This window comes from Arabidopsis lyrata (assembly GCF_000004255.2).
Source record: "Arabidopsis lyrata subsp. lyrata unplaced genomic scaffold ARALYscaffold_4, whole genome shotgun sequence".
NCBI lineage: Eukaryota > Viridiplantae > Streptophyta > Magnoliopsida > Brassicales > Brassicaceae > Arabidopsis > Arabidopsis lyrata.
The window spans coordinates 2,681,808-2,697,627 of NW_003302552.1; the positions used below are offsets into that span (position 1 = coordinate 2,681,808).

General features: G+C 30.7%; 1 protein-coding gene across 2 annotated transcripts; it reads right to left on the reverse strand.

Annotated features, from left to right (window-relative positions):
• Positions 1-7,844: 7,844 nt before the first annotated feature.
• Positions 7,845-10,766, reverse strand: LOC9314809 (NADP-dependent glyceraldehyde-3-phosphate dehydrogenase). Of its 2 annotated transcripts, none has more exons than XM_021027925.1 (11): positions 10,563-10,766; positions 10,297-10,448; positions 9,892-10,085; positions 9,680-9,808; positions 9,476-9,595; positions 9,268-9,404; positions 9,044-9,199; positions 8,590-8,968; positions 8,391-8,507; positions 8,202-8,310; positions 7,845-8,010 (listed from the first exon to the last, which is right to left on the reverse strand). In XM_021027925.1, the coding sequence occupies exons 2-11, from the start codon at positions 10,439-10,441 to the stop codon at positions 7,985-7,987; spliced, it is 1,512 nt and encodes a 503-aa protein (XP_020883584.1). In that variant the 5' UTR covers positions 10,442-10,448; positions 10,563-10,766; the 3' UTR covers positions 7,845-7,984. The 2 variants fall into 2 exon arrangements, with proteins under 2 accessions (XP_020883584.1, XP_020883583.1); XM_021027924.1 differs by having other exon boundaries at positions 10,297-10,459; positions 10,563-10,765.
• Between the last annotated feature and the right edge of the window lie 5,054 nt (positions 10,767-15,820).

The following is a 15,820-nucleotide window of genomic DNA, read 5'->3' on the forward strand; positions in this document are numbered from 1 at the left end:
ATTGGAGATTTCTATTATAGCATTTTAAAAATGCTAAACCGACATTTCACTTAAGCGGGAGTTTTTGGAGACTAATTTTTTACCATTGGCGCTAATACTTAGACAAAAATAACACAATTACCGCTACTGTTTCTTTTTATATTCCGAGACCAAACAGAAAAAAAAACTTTGAAAAAAAAAACCCCTATTCTCTTCATTCTATCTCGATCTACTCCTCCACCATTAGACGACTCAGACGACTTGCTTCTCCTCTTTTAAACCCAACCGCCTCTCTTCCCACTTCTCTTTATCCGATCTCAAATCTCACTCCTTTCTCCAATCTCAAATTTCCCTCTATTTCTCCAATCTCAGATCCATCGTTTTAGAAGTAATCAAAGTTTCAAGACATACCAAGTTTCTACTAGATCTACATGGATTTATTCTGCTGGGATTCTCAGACATGGTTCACGACTGTTCTCCTCCAATGGCGGTCAAATCCAATCGCCTCCTCCATTTGCGCAACGAAGAAGAAGAAGAAGACCACAAAAGCCATTCAGATCTTTATGGCGTCTTCTCTTACTTTCAAATCCATTCTCGGATCCACCAAACCCGGTTCTTCTTCTCTTCCTTCGGAGCTCCGTCGTCTATCTTCTCCCGCCGTTCAGATCTATATCCGTACCCAAACTAGGAAAAACTTTCGTGAGTTTTCTGATTATTTTCGAAAATTTTAGATTCAATCCTTTGCATAAAGAAGAAAGATGTGTAATTTGAATCTTTAGGGCAGTTCTGATTTATTGAATTGATTCACATTTCCGCTAAAACAGAAAAGGAGAAATGGAAATTATGACTCACTAAGACTTAGACACGAAAAGCATCTGAGAAACAAGAGTACAACTTTTGATTATTCAATGATATGTGAAGTAAGAAAAAGAGTACAACTTTTGATTTGTGAGTTTCGTACATGGAAATTTACAACGAAGAAATTGACGATCTTTTAGGTGTTGACTGTTGAGAACCAGAGACTACAAATTCATGAACATTTGGAGGTTGGTTTTGATTATTTTCATCAGTAATATCTTCTTCATTAGTTTGCTTATGAGTGTTTAAATTCTCTTGCTTTCTCTTGATGTACAACGTGGAGTGTTTGTTGCTGGTCTTAAGAAAGAAATTATTAGTGACGCTGAACAGATTTTAAAGCTTATAGATTTTGGATAAGCTTTTAAAGGCAAAGCTTTACTAAGAAGTATTTGTTTTCCTACATTTTTGTATGTCTAATGTGTATTGACTTGGTCTTTTCAAGGGTGGAGGCAGATCTTCTGCTAGAGACACCATTGGAAGAGTTGCTCCTGAGCTTTGGCAAGAAAATTTTGAAGCTATTTGCAGGAACTGAGGTTTGTTTACTTTCAGTTTGCAAATGACATTGCTCTCAAAGAATCAATTTACATCTAACTCTTTGTATACTTTCTGACGTTTGGTTTGTTCTTTTATCTCTGTCTTTTCTATCTTAGTATATCCTTGCAGTATGTCCCTTAGTTAAAAACTGATGTTGCCACTTCTTATTATGAGACGACATGTTCAAGTAAGGAGATATAGAAAGTCCATGAACGTTTTTGATTGTATTGGTTTCGTTTGTTTTGTTTTATTGTAAAACAGGTTAAGTGAGAGGATGGTTTCAGAGACTTGTTTTCGTCATGTGATAAGAATATTGTGAGGCTTAGGTACGAGATAACACATTCTACGGGTATAAAGAAGCTAGTTTAAGAAGATGATGATTTTGAAGGCTTTAAGAAGTTTTTTATTTTCGCCTTGTGATGTTAGTTTTAGTTTGTTTAAGACTAGGCAGCATTTTAGTAATAAGTATAAGACTTAATATGATGTTATGTATGACTTGTTGGTTAATGAAATATTTACCTGTTGATGATATATATATATATATATATATATATATATATATATATATATATATATATGTCCAATTAAGTAAATTTTACAAAATTGGGTTCCAAAATAAAATTTATTTTATAAATCAAATTAAATTTATATAGCAAAAAAAAAATCTACGACATTATATAAAATAGCACTAAACGTGGGTTACAATAAAGTATATTATAGCGTTTGATTAAAGCAATAATATAAAAATGCTATCGTATGTGGGGGTTTACCATAACATGCCGAAAATGCTATCGTATGTGGGGGGTCTATAATAACTGGGGCAGAAACAGCGTTTATGAAAACGCTATGAATGACGTATTATAGCACTCCTGTCGTGTTAAGAATGTGGATTTTTCTTGTAGTGTGTAGTTATCTGGAAATCATCTATGGAAGGAAAACTAGTGCACATTGTTTACCTAGTGTTAATCATAATCTTTGTTATCTAGTGTTAATCATAATCTTTGTTTCGGTGAAAGATCTGCTAGGCATTTGGATATTTTTAGGGTTCCTTATTCTTACGTTTGGTAGTATTTGGAATTGGTACATCAATCCGAACTGGAATGAATCTGCTCAATTTCTGACTTAGGGTGAATTTTCTGTGTCTTCCTCAAAATGATTTCGAATTTTAAGATTTAGGGATTTAGTTTATTGTTATTGTTGATTCTATGTGTAGTAGAGAGGGAATATTTACATCATTCAATCTCGTGAGGCTGCATTTTTCCTATAGATCAAGACTCTTCCTTTAAGGTAGAATGTGTAGCCAAAATGTTATTATGTCAATCTCTGCAGATACAAGTACTTTAACTGAGAGCGTCATGGTAGTTGACTTTTACTTTAGCTTCTTTTGGTGGATATGCTATGGGATTCTTCATCTGTCTTGTCTTTTGTTGATAGGTTTTTTCAGGGCAAGCCTTACAGGGATCTCATCTCTGTGGGCTACAGTCCCGTGCTATATCTTATGGAAGCAACAAAGGTATATTTTCTTACTGTTTTTGGGTTATTTTGGTTAGTTTTTCTATGAATTTTCTGGCATATATGTTACTAATGCTTTGCCTCTTGTACATACAGATGATGAAGAAGCTGAGCAACTTGCTAAAGAGATCTCCAAGGATTGGAGTACTGGTAAGCTATGGATCAAGCCAACGTTTTATCTGGAGGTTAGACATGAATGTCTCTGATTAATTGATGATAGTTTCCATTTTAGTTTGATTGCAAGAACTCGCATTTCCTAGAGGAGGAAGATGAAGATAGGAGACATAGGGGCAGATGAAGAGGCATAGAGGAGATTTATTGATTTTGTATTTTTTATTGATGTAGTATTTTAATAAAGGTTTTTGTATATTATTTTATGTAATAATGATAATAAATATTGTATTTTTATTTTTGATATGTTATTTTACAAATATTATATTTAAATTAAAAAATAATTCATAATTATTTATTATTTTGAATAATTTAAAAACAAACTAATAACACAAAACAGATGCTATCTTTGCTATAGGTAAAATCTAATTAACGAGTTTTAATAACATCTTTATCACGCTATTATAAACATTAACAATTGCACAAAAGACAACGCTATCGTTGTATACTTAACTATTGCACAACGCAAAACCGCTATCAAAAGTGTCCGACTTTCTATAACGGGCGATGTCAGAGCGCTTAAGGAAACGCTATGGTAGATGAATAATTGCGTTTTTTGGCCGCTATTAATACCCACATTTCCTGTAGTGTAACAACATTTTATGAGAGATGAAATCACACATAACACCATTTTATTGTAGCATGTTTTTATCTTCTATAGTTCTATGCAACTCGCATATATTCTTACTTAGCTTAGACTCTTAGTCAGAAAGGGTTTTAAGCATTTTTCTCAAGTTAGGTATTCACACTATTCATACTCCAACTTGAAGAAGATTATTGAGATATGTTATGTTTTGTATATTTTTATCTCAATTATTTTCTATACTAGGTTATGAACCCCGCGATATCGCGGGGGAACTCATTTTCAACAAATATATTTGATTGTGTTTATGTATTAAATTATTATGATAATATATTCAAATATATGAATTATTATATAAAATTAACTATGTTTTAAAGTTATATCATAAATATTTTTCAAAGATGTTAAAACAATTTATGAATAAAAATAAAAAAAGAAGAATTATGATTAAAAACACATTTGAAATATTTTTTATGAATGTAAATTATTTATAAGTGACAAAATACATAGCGAAGAGTTATAATATAGAGAAGAAAAATTCTAGCAGGTCAAAACTAAAAAATTCGGACGGAGTCAGTACTCAGAATGACTTGTGAATGACTAAGAACTTCGCCAGAGAATTGGTGTTTTTTTTATTGCCCACTGTTCTTTAAATATAAAGTTAATATTTATTCTGTTATATATATTAGAGAAAATATAAAATTTAATGACATAAATTACATCTATAACAAAAAAATAAATATTTACAAGATCTCATAAATTTGTATTTATATTGATAAATTAACTGAATAAAAAACTTCTTCCTTGAATAACATTTGACCAATTGGAAGCATTGTTTTTTTCCTAATAATGTAAAAGATTTCTGGATTACCATACCATTTGAAACAATTCATTTGACGCTTACCAAATTTAAAACGACCAATCACAAGCGTCATATGAGCATGTCTTCTCATATTCGGACTTTGTAATAGTGTTAACGCAACATCAATATTTCTTTGTATATAACCCATATATATTGCCTTAAAATATAAAACATCATTGTTACTATATAAAATAGTTAAATAAAAAAATCACTATATAACCCGTCCAATTGTTGGTACTTCATTAGAATGTTATATGTAAAGTCGATTAAAACTTCTCCATTTTTATAATCATTCCAAAAAAACTTAAGTTAGATTAAGAATGTGAAAAATTTCTTTAATATTAAAATGATGTATGTTTAGAAATAGTTTAGAGAATAAAGAATTTGGAGCCATTTTACAGATTATTTTTTTTAGATTCATCATAAAATAAATAATCTATGTTAAAGATCAAATATTTGGGAACTACTTAGGAAGAAGAAAAAATATATAGAGTTCAAAAGTCATGAAATTTTAAAAAGACAACTCTTCATACAAAAAGTTGTGATGAAAAAATACAATAAAATATAGTGAAGAGACGTATTTAAATGAATAGATGCAACTATAAAGACACAACCGTAAACTAAAAAAATACGATTATAATTGAACAAACAGAACCATCCCAAAAAAATAACTGTCAATATTTTAACAAAAATATGCGATAAAAAGTTACAACTTAGAAAAAATAACTGTAAATATTTTAACGGAAATTTACGATAAAAAAACACAGACAAAAAAATAACCGTTAATATTTTAACGAAAAAGTTGCGATTAAAAAAACACAAAAAATAACCATCAATAAAAAATATAACCGTTAATATTTTAACAAAGAATTGCGATAAAAAGACACAGCCGAGAAAAAATAACCCTCAATATTTTAACGCAAAGTTGCGATATTAAAGATACAACCGAAATTGCGATAAAAGACCAAAACATAAAAAGTAACCGTTAATTTTTTAACGGAAAGTTGCGATAAAAATACATAACTGAAAAAGTAACCGTCAACGAAAAAAGTAACCGTCAATATTTTCACGAAGAATTGCGATATAAAGACACAATCGAGAAAACATAACCGCCAATATTGTATCGGAAAGTTGCGATAAAAAAACACCACCAAAAAATAACCATCGACAAAAAAAAAAAAACTGTCAATAATTTAACGAAGTGTTGCGATAAAAAACACAACCGCAAAAATAAAGGTCAATATTTTAACGGAAAGTGAAGATAAAAATACACAACCGAAAAAGTATTCGTCAACAAAAAAAGTAACCGTCAATATTTTAACAAAGAGTTGCGATAAAAAGATACTACTAAGAAAAAACAACCGTCAATATTTTAACAAAGGGTTACAATAAAAATACACAACGGAGAAAAAATAACCGTCAATATTTTAACGAAGAGTTGCGATAAAAGATACAACCGAGAAAAAATAGCTGTCAATATTTTAACAGAAAGTTGCGATAAAAAGACATGGCCGAGAAAAAAATAACTGTGGATATTTTTACCGAAAGTTACGATAAAATACACAAACAAAAAATTAACAATCAATATTTTAATAGAAAGTTACGATAAAAAAGACACAACCTAAAAAATATCCGTCAACAAAAAAAATAACCGTCAATATTTTAGCGAAGAGTTACAATAAAAAGACACAACTGAAAAAAAATAACCGTCAATATTTTAACGGAAAGTTACGATAAAAAGACACAACTGAGAAAAATAACCATCAATATTTTAACGGAAAATTGCGATAAAAGACAGAAACGAAAAAAAGTAACTGCCAATATTTATCGGAAAGTTGCGATAAAAAAGACATAACTGAAAAATAACCGTAAACAAAAAAAGTAACTGTCAATATTTTTAACGAAGAGTTGCGATAAAAAAAAAACACAACCGAAAAATAACCGCTAATATTTAAAGAAAAGTTATGATAAAAAGACGCAACCGTTGAAATGTGCAAATGACATTTTATTGAGATTGCTATTATATTTGTTTTCCCATGATATCACGTAAATATTAAATGAATGATATAATTAAGAAGGTTATACTACTAAATATATCCATATGTAAACTATGAAACAAAACCAATTTTATATGTAGTTTATTGGTTTACGTAAGAAGAAATTAAATAAAATAACATGACCGTACAAAAATAACTGTAAAAAAAAACAACCATAAATATTTAAACGAAAGGTTGCAATAAAAAAACGCAACCGTTCAGATGTGCAAATGGTAATTATTGGAAACGATATAACCGTAAAAAAAAATTACCGATTTAAACGAAAATTGGGATAAAAAGACGCAACCAAAATAATCGTAAAAAAATAACCGATTTAAACGAAATATTGCGATAAAAAAACGCAACCGTTCAGATGTGCAAATGGTATTTATTAGATTGCTATTATATATAGATTTATCTTTAAATTCATTTTCAAACTTGTAGAAAAGACATACATATATTTATTTTCATATTTATCTCTAAGTTTTTTTACTATGTTTTGAGTTTCTTGCTCTTCTGTTGTAAGTAAATTATACGGCAATTCTTTAAAATACCACTTTTTTAAGTTTTTGTTTTAAAAATACCACTACTAGTTTTTTTTTCAAATAATACTACAAATTTAATATTAAATAAATCAAACTCTCTTTTAAATGGTAGAAATATAAACCCTAAATTAGAAATAAGAAATCCAAATATAGATTTTTAATTTTATTTGTAATTCATTTTGGTTGAACAAATATTTTTATACAAAAATTTGTGGTATTGTTGAGATAATAAACTAGAGATTGTATTTTTAGAACAAAAGCTTAATAGTGTGGTGTGGTGTGGTGTGTTTTTAAGGTATTTCTTTAAATTATATATAAGGATATTTTTCATAATTTTAAAATAGTAGAAAACTGGTTTAAGTAATTGGATTTAAATATTTTAACTTCAGACTACACAAACCATGAATAAAGAACCAATTAATTATTGGTGGTCCAAATACAATAATTAAATGATTCATCTATATGTGTTGGGGAGACAAGCATTTGCGTTTTCCGCAGCATTTTCAATGGTAATTGACCACTGTGAATGTCTTAAATGGTACGAATGCTCTCACAATTATTCGGTTAATTATTAAATTTCTAAACAGAAGTTAATCTAAAAACAAAATGAATCTAAACTAAACTCCAATAATTGTTTTTACCTAGTGAATCGTGATATTAGATGGCTCAGATCAGACTCAAACAGAACTTACTACTTAACTGGTCAGTTAAAATTTTTATACAATTTGTTTTTTATCTGACCAGTTTGTACTTTCGAGACCATCTGAAAGAATAAATTATTATAGTAAATTTTTGGGAATTTCCACCGGAGAAATCAATGAGATTGGTCTCAAACGATTATTCTAATTTTTACCATCAATGATAAACTCCAAAGATTTATCAAAAGGATTTTTGTGTGCTCGAATCACAGTCGTGAGATGAAACCTTCCCCTGTTATAACACAACACAACCAAAGCTCTCACTCATCTTTCATAATATCCTCTTATTGGTTACATAGAGATTACAAACCATAATAGTTACACTAATCACTCCCTTTTATTCGCAGTTTTCGATTTAATCCGATACAAACATGACCGATTGATTTGATTCTAAAATGAAGAACATAAAAAAGGGAAACTAACCCATAGAGTAAGAAGGTGTAGGCAAGTTAATGACAGTGGTCTTCACTTTGGTCATCAAATTGATGCTATTTGTCACACCTTGTGATCCTATTCCACTGTCCTTAAGTCCCTATTTATTCCAATCCAAAACCGAGTTAACCAAACCAGTCATAACCGAGGGAAAAAAGGGTCTAGAAATCGATGGTTTACCTGGAAAGGGAAGTGGTCCGGTCCACGAGCTGGCGCAGAGTTGATCTGAACCGTTCCTGTCTCCATTGCATCACTGATCAGTATTGCCTTGTTGATGTCTTTAGTGAATACACATCCCTTCAAGTGAAATTGTTCGGTTAGTTCCGGTTAAGTGCAAACCATATAAACCGGACTAAACCCTAAACCCATATAGCCAAACCTGGAGGCCAAAGTTGCTAGCATTGCAATGATTAATCCCTTCTTCAACAGAATTGATCCTCAAGACGGGCACGACAGGACCGAATGGTTCCTCCCACGCGATCCTCATGTCCGGTCTAACATTGTCCAAAAGCAACGGCCAAATCAAGTTACCTTCTCTTTTATACTCTTGACAAAAGGTTGCTCCTTTCTCCTTAGCATCCATCACCAATCCTTCAATGAAATTAGCTGAAGATTCCGACACAACAGCCGTAATATCGGAGTTCTCTTCCGGCGGTCCCACCGTGAGTTTGGCCACTTTAGCTTTCACTTTTTCAACAACCTCATCCGCCACTGATTCCATTACTAGGACTACCTTAACCGCAGTGCATCTCTGCCCGCTGGTTAAGGTAGATAAAACTGGTTAACACAGAATCCCAACATATATATTGGTTAACCGTAGCTAGCTAGATTACCTGTAAGAGAATCCTCCTTTGATGATATTGGAAGCAACTAAATCAAGATCAGCATCCTCTAGGACAATGCATGCATCTTTACCTCCAAGTTCCATTTGAAGAGGGATCATACCAGCTTTCTTAGAGATTGAGATTCCGGTATCACCACCCGTGAAACTGAAATCGGCATCCGAAATTTTAGTAGTTAACAAAAACATAACCTGTTTTGTTGAATGTATATATACCTAATGCAGTTAACAGCAGGATGCATAGTAAGGAAATCTCCGATCTCAGATCCTTTTCCGGTAATGCAGCTGATAAGACCTTTTGGGAAACCAGCTAAGTGAAAGCAATGTACCATATGAAGGCAAGAAACGGCTCCCTAAAGAAACAAACCGTTACAAGCATTTTCAAAACATCAATTTTAAAAGAGTGTATATTATTTTTAGTTACTTGAGTTGGAGGTTTGAGGACAAGGGAGTTTCCGGCGATCAAAGCAGGAGCGATCTTTGACACAGCGAGATTGACCGGATAATTGAATGGAGGAATAGCCAAAACCACACCGAGCGGGATCTGCAGATCAGAAAACAATAATATGATCAAAACATTTGTTAACTTCAACCATTGATTCATACATATGAATAAAAGAGGTTATACCTTGGAAGTGAGGCAGTACTTAGTACGGTCATTACCGGGGAAGCTATCAGAGAGCAGAAACTTCCCTTCACCTAAGATCCTAACACCTTCTTCAGCACAATAAGAGATCAAATCTCCAGACCTCACAACCTTTCACCATAATCAAACATTAGAGATCTGCAAAACCACAAAACAATAACAGTTTCGAATGACAGAGAGGGATGTAGTGAGACCTCAGTAACAGAATCTTTGGCGGGTTTAGCGATTTCTTTTACAAGAGACTCAGCCATGGGAGCTTTGTTGTCCTTGAGGATTGCAGCAGCTTTGTGAAGAAGCTCAGCTCTTTTCCAAAGAGGAGTTTTTGCCCACGCTTTCTGAGCGGATTTCGCCAGTTCCATCACCGCGTTCACTTCTTCTTGTGTGCATGCTATGTTTAACAGAAAACAGAACATTATCTTATCTTAATATCCTCTGTTTTTTACTTCCTCTGTTTCTCTTCGAAGATTCTTAGGTTGTTATCTTAACTAATCTCAATTTTCCAAGATTCATCAAAATTTCCAGAATATATCTCCAAATCTGGCCAAAATCATCTGAAATCAAGAAAGAATGAGACTTATGATGACATTAGTGAGACATACCTTGAACCTTGTACTGTGTCTTCCTTGTGGCCGGGTTAATGATGGCTACACTCTTACCTGAGGAAGAAGTTTTCCACTCTCCATCAGCGTAGTATTTGTAGACTTCTCCATCAAGAATCTCTGCAAACAATCCAGTCCCCGCCATTTGATGTCTGAAACAAAACTTAAAGAACACAAAGTTGTGTGTGTTGTGTTGATTTGTGTCCTGTTCACACAATGTTTGAATATATATAGCCAAAGAGACAAAAACAGAGAAGAAGACTAACTCTCTCCTCTGTGTCTCGCTTCTTGAGTGTTGTAAGAGAGAGAGGAATTGATTAAATGATAGATTTTATTGAAGGAGTGGTGAAAGAGCATGAAAGGTTGATAGATATATAGATAAGTGATTGAAGGGTAAAAAGAAAATCTAGAAAAGGATAAAGAAAGGAAGATGAAAAATTGTATGGTGAGAAATGAGAGAATTAGAGAGAGTGTGAAGAAGAGTTTCTTGGTGTGTGATCGTTTTGTTGGTTATTGAATAGCTATTGGTCCTACATCATTGTTTATTAACGAAGGGACTCATGATAGCCACAACCACTAGCATGTCTATGTAATTTATACACAAACAAACATGCGTGTATTTAATTTCCAAAGTCCGGTTTTATGAAATATTCCCATTTTTTCAAAAATATATATGGAAACATTTAATAGAATTTACTTTATTTATATTATGTTATAAAATGTTTTTATTTTCCGAATCCATTTTTCATACTTCAATTTTCTAAGTATGCAAATTTATATCACTAAATTTTAAAAACATATAAAGTTTGCGACATCTACAAACATAATTTCTTCATTTTAGTAAGGTTTCGAAACATAAATAAAATCTATGAAGTATAATAGAAAATGTCGGAACTCTTTCCAAATATAGTATGTATAACTGGGCAAAGTGAAAAAAAAAACAAAGTTTGTACTAATGTTGAAATCGAAATACATCATATTTTTAACAAAAAAAAAAAATCAGAATACATCATATACCACTTTTTGGGAAAATCATTCAAAATTGCCTCGTTTATTAGAGGGAAAATATTATGCCAATTAATGTCAAAAAAAAAAAGAAACAGAGATGTGGTAGTTTAGAAACACTATTGTGTTTGATCAAAAAAGAAAAAGAAACACTATTGTGTTTGCCCAAAAAAAAAGAAAAAAAAAGAAACACTATTGTGAAGCTTTTAGAGAACCTTCAACCCTCAAATCAGTTTAAAAACACACCAGATTTTGTTTGGAAATTAAGAATAGATTAGCAATGGGTCCAGAAAATTAGTCTCCGATGAATTCTTTCGATGTATAGACGTTTCCTGTGGAAGAATATAGAGAAAAGATGTTGCTATTTGACAAACAAGAAAAAGATTGGGTATTTAAGTTTTACGTGAGAGAACGTGAAAACAATAAGATCGTATCCAAGTGAAGAGGATGTTGAGTTTTAAAGAAAGGAACTAGCATGAATTTGTAAACCACGTCGAGCATCGGATTATAAGGGTCTTATAAGATTTTATCCAAGTGATCAGAAAAGGAAATAGAAGTAGAATGAAAAAGTAATTCAAAAATTTTATTACTTAAACAAGCATTGCAATAAAATAGAGTTTTCAAAGAAAGTAGAACGATTAGAAAAACTAGATTCAAAAATTGGAGGAGCGGGATGACCAAGTCGCAAATGCAACTTAACCAACATCGATTTTGAAAAAGATAAGGCAGAAAAAGAAATTGTTGTGGTTGGCCACTATATATCGAGGAAATCTTTTTTGGATTTTCTTGAGGTCTCCATGATTGGTATATTGATGGAGCTGATGTGTGTGGAAATAAAAATTGTTGTGTTTTAAACGGTTGCCAATATGATAAGCATCAACCTGTACCAAGCCTTTGAACTCCTGGCATTTGTTCGAGGTACGGTAACGGTGAGTGTTGGATCTTTTGAACCCACTATGTTGCCACGACCTCGAGTGTAGTTGGTGTTCAATGTAACATAAAACTATGATAGTTCAGGCTACAAGTGAAGGAGATCATCTTTTGTTGAGAAGTTTCTTTTGAAGCTCTACGAATTTTATCGGGCTTTCTTGGCCATTTACGACAATGTCTTTGTACGCCAAAGCCATCAAATGTAGCCGATTAAATCTTTTCGATCATTTAATTTGTTTCCTTCAACAACATCAATTGGTATGATTTAACTTTTATGTCGCATATATAATCATCAATTGTTTAGTTTCTTTCTTGAAGATGTTTAAAATGGTTCCTAATTTTCATTAAAAAGTGATACAAGTATTTTACAAATTATATATATATAGCGATTTAAGTGTCAAATATAGAATGCAATATTTTTGTCGTAATACAGGATATTAATATTGTGATTCTTTTATAGAAAATGTTAAAACCTTAATAATCAAACCGGTATACCGTAAAAACCATAATACAGTAGATTATTAAGGTTTTAACATTTTCAATAAAATTTTGCACAAAAAAAAAAAAAAAAAAAAAAAACATTTTCAATAAAATTGTCCGGTCCCAAGTTGGGCCAATATAAAATTTGAAAAAATTCGATAAGATAAATTTTTTTTTAGAATCTTTATGTAAATATATGGTCCCATTAATATCCTAAATTAATAATCATATATATAAGTTGTTATACTAAGATATGCTTTTAGTTGTTTTTTTTACTAAATTAAATTTTCGTTAGAACATATGTCTAAATTTTATTGAATAAAACAATTGGTCTATTGTGATTTTAAATTATAGTGGTGTAGTATACTCTATAACTATATCATAAAATAGTCAAGATTTTCTGTAAGTTTTTAATTTTTGAGTATGCATCATTTTCATTACGATAGTCTTATAGCTATTAAAATACGACAATTGAGGTCATTAATCATAAATTTGAATTTACGTATATCGTTTGTATAAAAAATTCATCTATAGTCTTTGTACTTTTATTGTCTAATTTATTTTCGAAATTGTTTTTTCAAACTATTAAAATCAAGTCCAAAACTACAAAATTTATAAATTCATTTCTTTCTAAAATTTTAAGAATTAAAACATATCTCTTTATAAATTAGTAAATATTAATTTACACTATAAACTAAAAAATATTAATTTATAGGTAATATAATATTACTATAAATTAATAAAATATCATGGTTGCAACAATATTAATTTATAGAGGTTTTACTATAGACTAATAATGTCTAGTGTCTAATAAATTTTATTAATTTACCAATATATTAATTTGACACCAAAATATATTTTAATTTATCGAAATATTAATTACCAAATATTAATTTATAGATGTTTTACTGTACTTTTAACCACAATACTATTATGTATCTCAATTAAACCGAATAACAAAGAAGCCAAGAAACTATGATAAACAACGAAATTGAATACAGCCAAAAGCGGTTTTGGAACTAGACATTGTTATCTTGGTTCACGGCCTTACACGTTTTGTTTCTCTCTCAAGTTTTATTCTGATGTCGTGTGACTGTGACATAACTATCACTACTATAATTTTTTTAACGTAAGTTTAAATTTTGAATTGTCATCAATAATATCTTTTAGTGAAATAATAAAAATAATTTAATATGTACAATACATATATAAAAAAAATGCAGGTAAAAAACATATGGACTTATGTCAATTAAGATTTATTATCCAATACGAAATTTAATTATTCACTCTTTTTATTCCTTACAAATTTATCGAATATGTAAAGGACGGTTATGAGTGGGAAGCTTTTGTACAGAGTTCGTTATCTTCTTTGGGGACAACAAAAGACGATAAGATTCTTTTTTATTTAAAGAAGACATTTTTATCTTTGTGATTTTAATTTTTTGAAATGCATGTTAATTCTTGATTAGATCTTACCGAGTTAAAGTATTGATTTTCGCACATCCAATTAATATATTAAAAAATATATTCAACAAAAAGTTATTCAGGTGGCAACAAAATATATTTCAAGTCAAGAATGTCGTAATAGAAATCATATTGTATATGACAGAAATTCATGTTATAAAACTGTGATGGCATGAGAGACATTTAGTATTCATCGTAGATCCAACGATGATATATTCGAAGATGTGATAGTATTTGTTAAATACATTTCAATTCAAGAAACCAAGGTGGTCGAAAGGAAAAGAGATGAGAGAATATCATCACACATATTGTACATGTAATTGAGTACATGCATAAAATATTGAAACCAAAAAATTTGTAATGGATCTACAACAAATATATTCACTGATCATAACTAAATTTTTTTTCCAAAAAGTTATGGGTAATTGAGTAGGTGAAGAGATGGGAAGAAAAGTAGATGCGAAATCTCATCACATAATAATTCTTGGTAGTTAAGAAGATCGAGGAACCACAAGAATTCGGATAAAGGACGAAAAAAAAACTTGCAAAGTGATTAATTCTTAGGACCACAAAAACCATACCATAACATCAAGATCCCCACCAATTGGTATCAATCAATCACTCTTCCATTAATCTTGCGAACAAACCATAGCCTTGGAAATTCTTAGTTCCTTTTGAGAGTGACTATTGTAAAAAAAGAAAATATATCGTTTGGCTTACAAGTTGTTAAGTGAATTAGCATTGATGTATTGCCGTAAAAACTAAAAATTGCGTCATGTTAAGCTTTTTTTCTTGCCCGTTAATAAATCGGTGTATTAAGTAAGTTAACTAATCAAATCATGTTGGTAATATTAGACCATGAATTCATTTGTACATGATTCAAAATTTTGCAGTATGTAACGGTTATAAATTCTGAAACTACTAGTCCATACAAATGCATTCATACATCCTTTTTTATTTGTTCTTTTTTATTTTGCTTTAAGAAAAAAAAAGTTTTCTTGTTTCTTGTTATTGCCGGAATGAGTCATTGACATGTCATGTTCATTATCATGTATTTACAAAAAAAGAAGTAATAATCATGGGCTTGCACTATCTAATCTTTTTCCACTCGTCTCTATTGGCAGGCCTCGTCGTATCACGTGTCTATGAACCTCTTTTCTTCTCCGACTATCTTCTTCTCTTTTGTTTCAACTACCAAGAAGTTCTTCTGGACCTAACACTATCAACATCTCTTAAGAAGAAAAACTAGAAAGAAGTTTTTTTATTATGGTAAACTTAAAAATAAAACATTTTTCGTTAGTACACATACTGTATAAATTTAAATTAAATAATGTGGATCTTCTTATCTAAAAAAATTTTGATGAACTCTTTGCAAATGTACTCCCAACAATGTGGTCCACAACCAGCAATCTATTCTCTTCCACCGTCTTCAAGCTCTCATGGATAAAGAAATCCACAATATAAATATAATCACCGCAAGAAGACATCAAAAATCTCTCCGCAACCTTATGCAACTCTGGTTAATCTGAACTCACATAGAGTAACGTATCTCTTCTATTGAGTAGTCCTTGTTTATCTTTCTTAACAAAGGATTCAAAAGCAAAATTTTATAATGATATTAAACATTCATAGTATTAAAAAAAGC

Excerpts from the sequence above, each read along its gene's own strand:
- LOC9314809 (XM_021027925.1), bottom strand. The coding sequence starts at position 10,441 with ATGGCGGGGACTGGATTGTTTGCAGAGATTCTTGATGGAGAAGTCTAC. Across the intron at positions 9,596-9,679 it reads AGTACTGCCTCACTTCCAAG|ATCCCGCTCGGTGTGGTTTT; the intron begins GTATAACCTCTT and ends TCTGATCTGCAG. Across the intron at positions 9,200-9,267 it reads CCTGCTGTTAACTGCATTAG|TTTCACGGGTGGTGATACCG; the intron begins GTATATATACAT and ends TGCCGATTTCAG.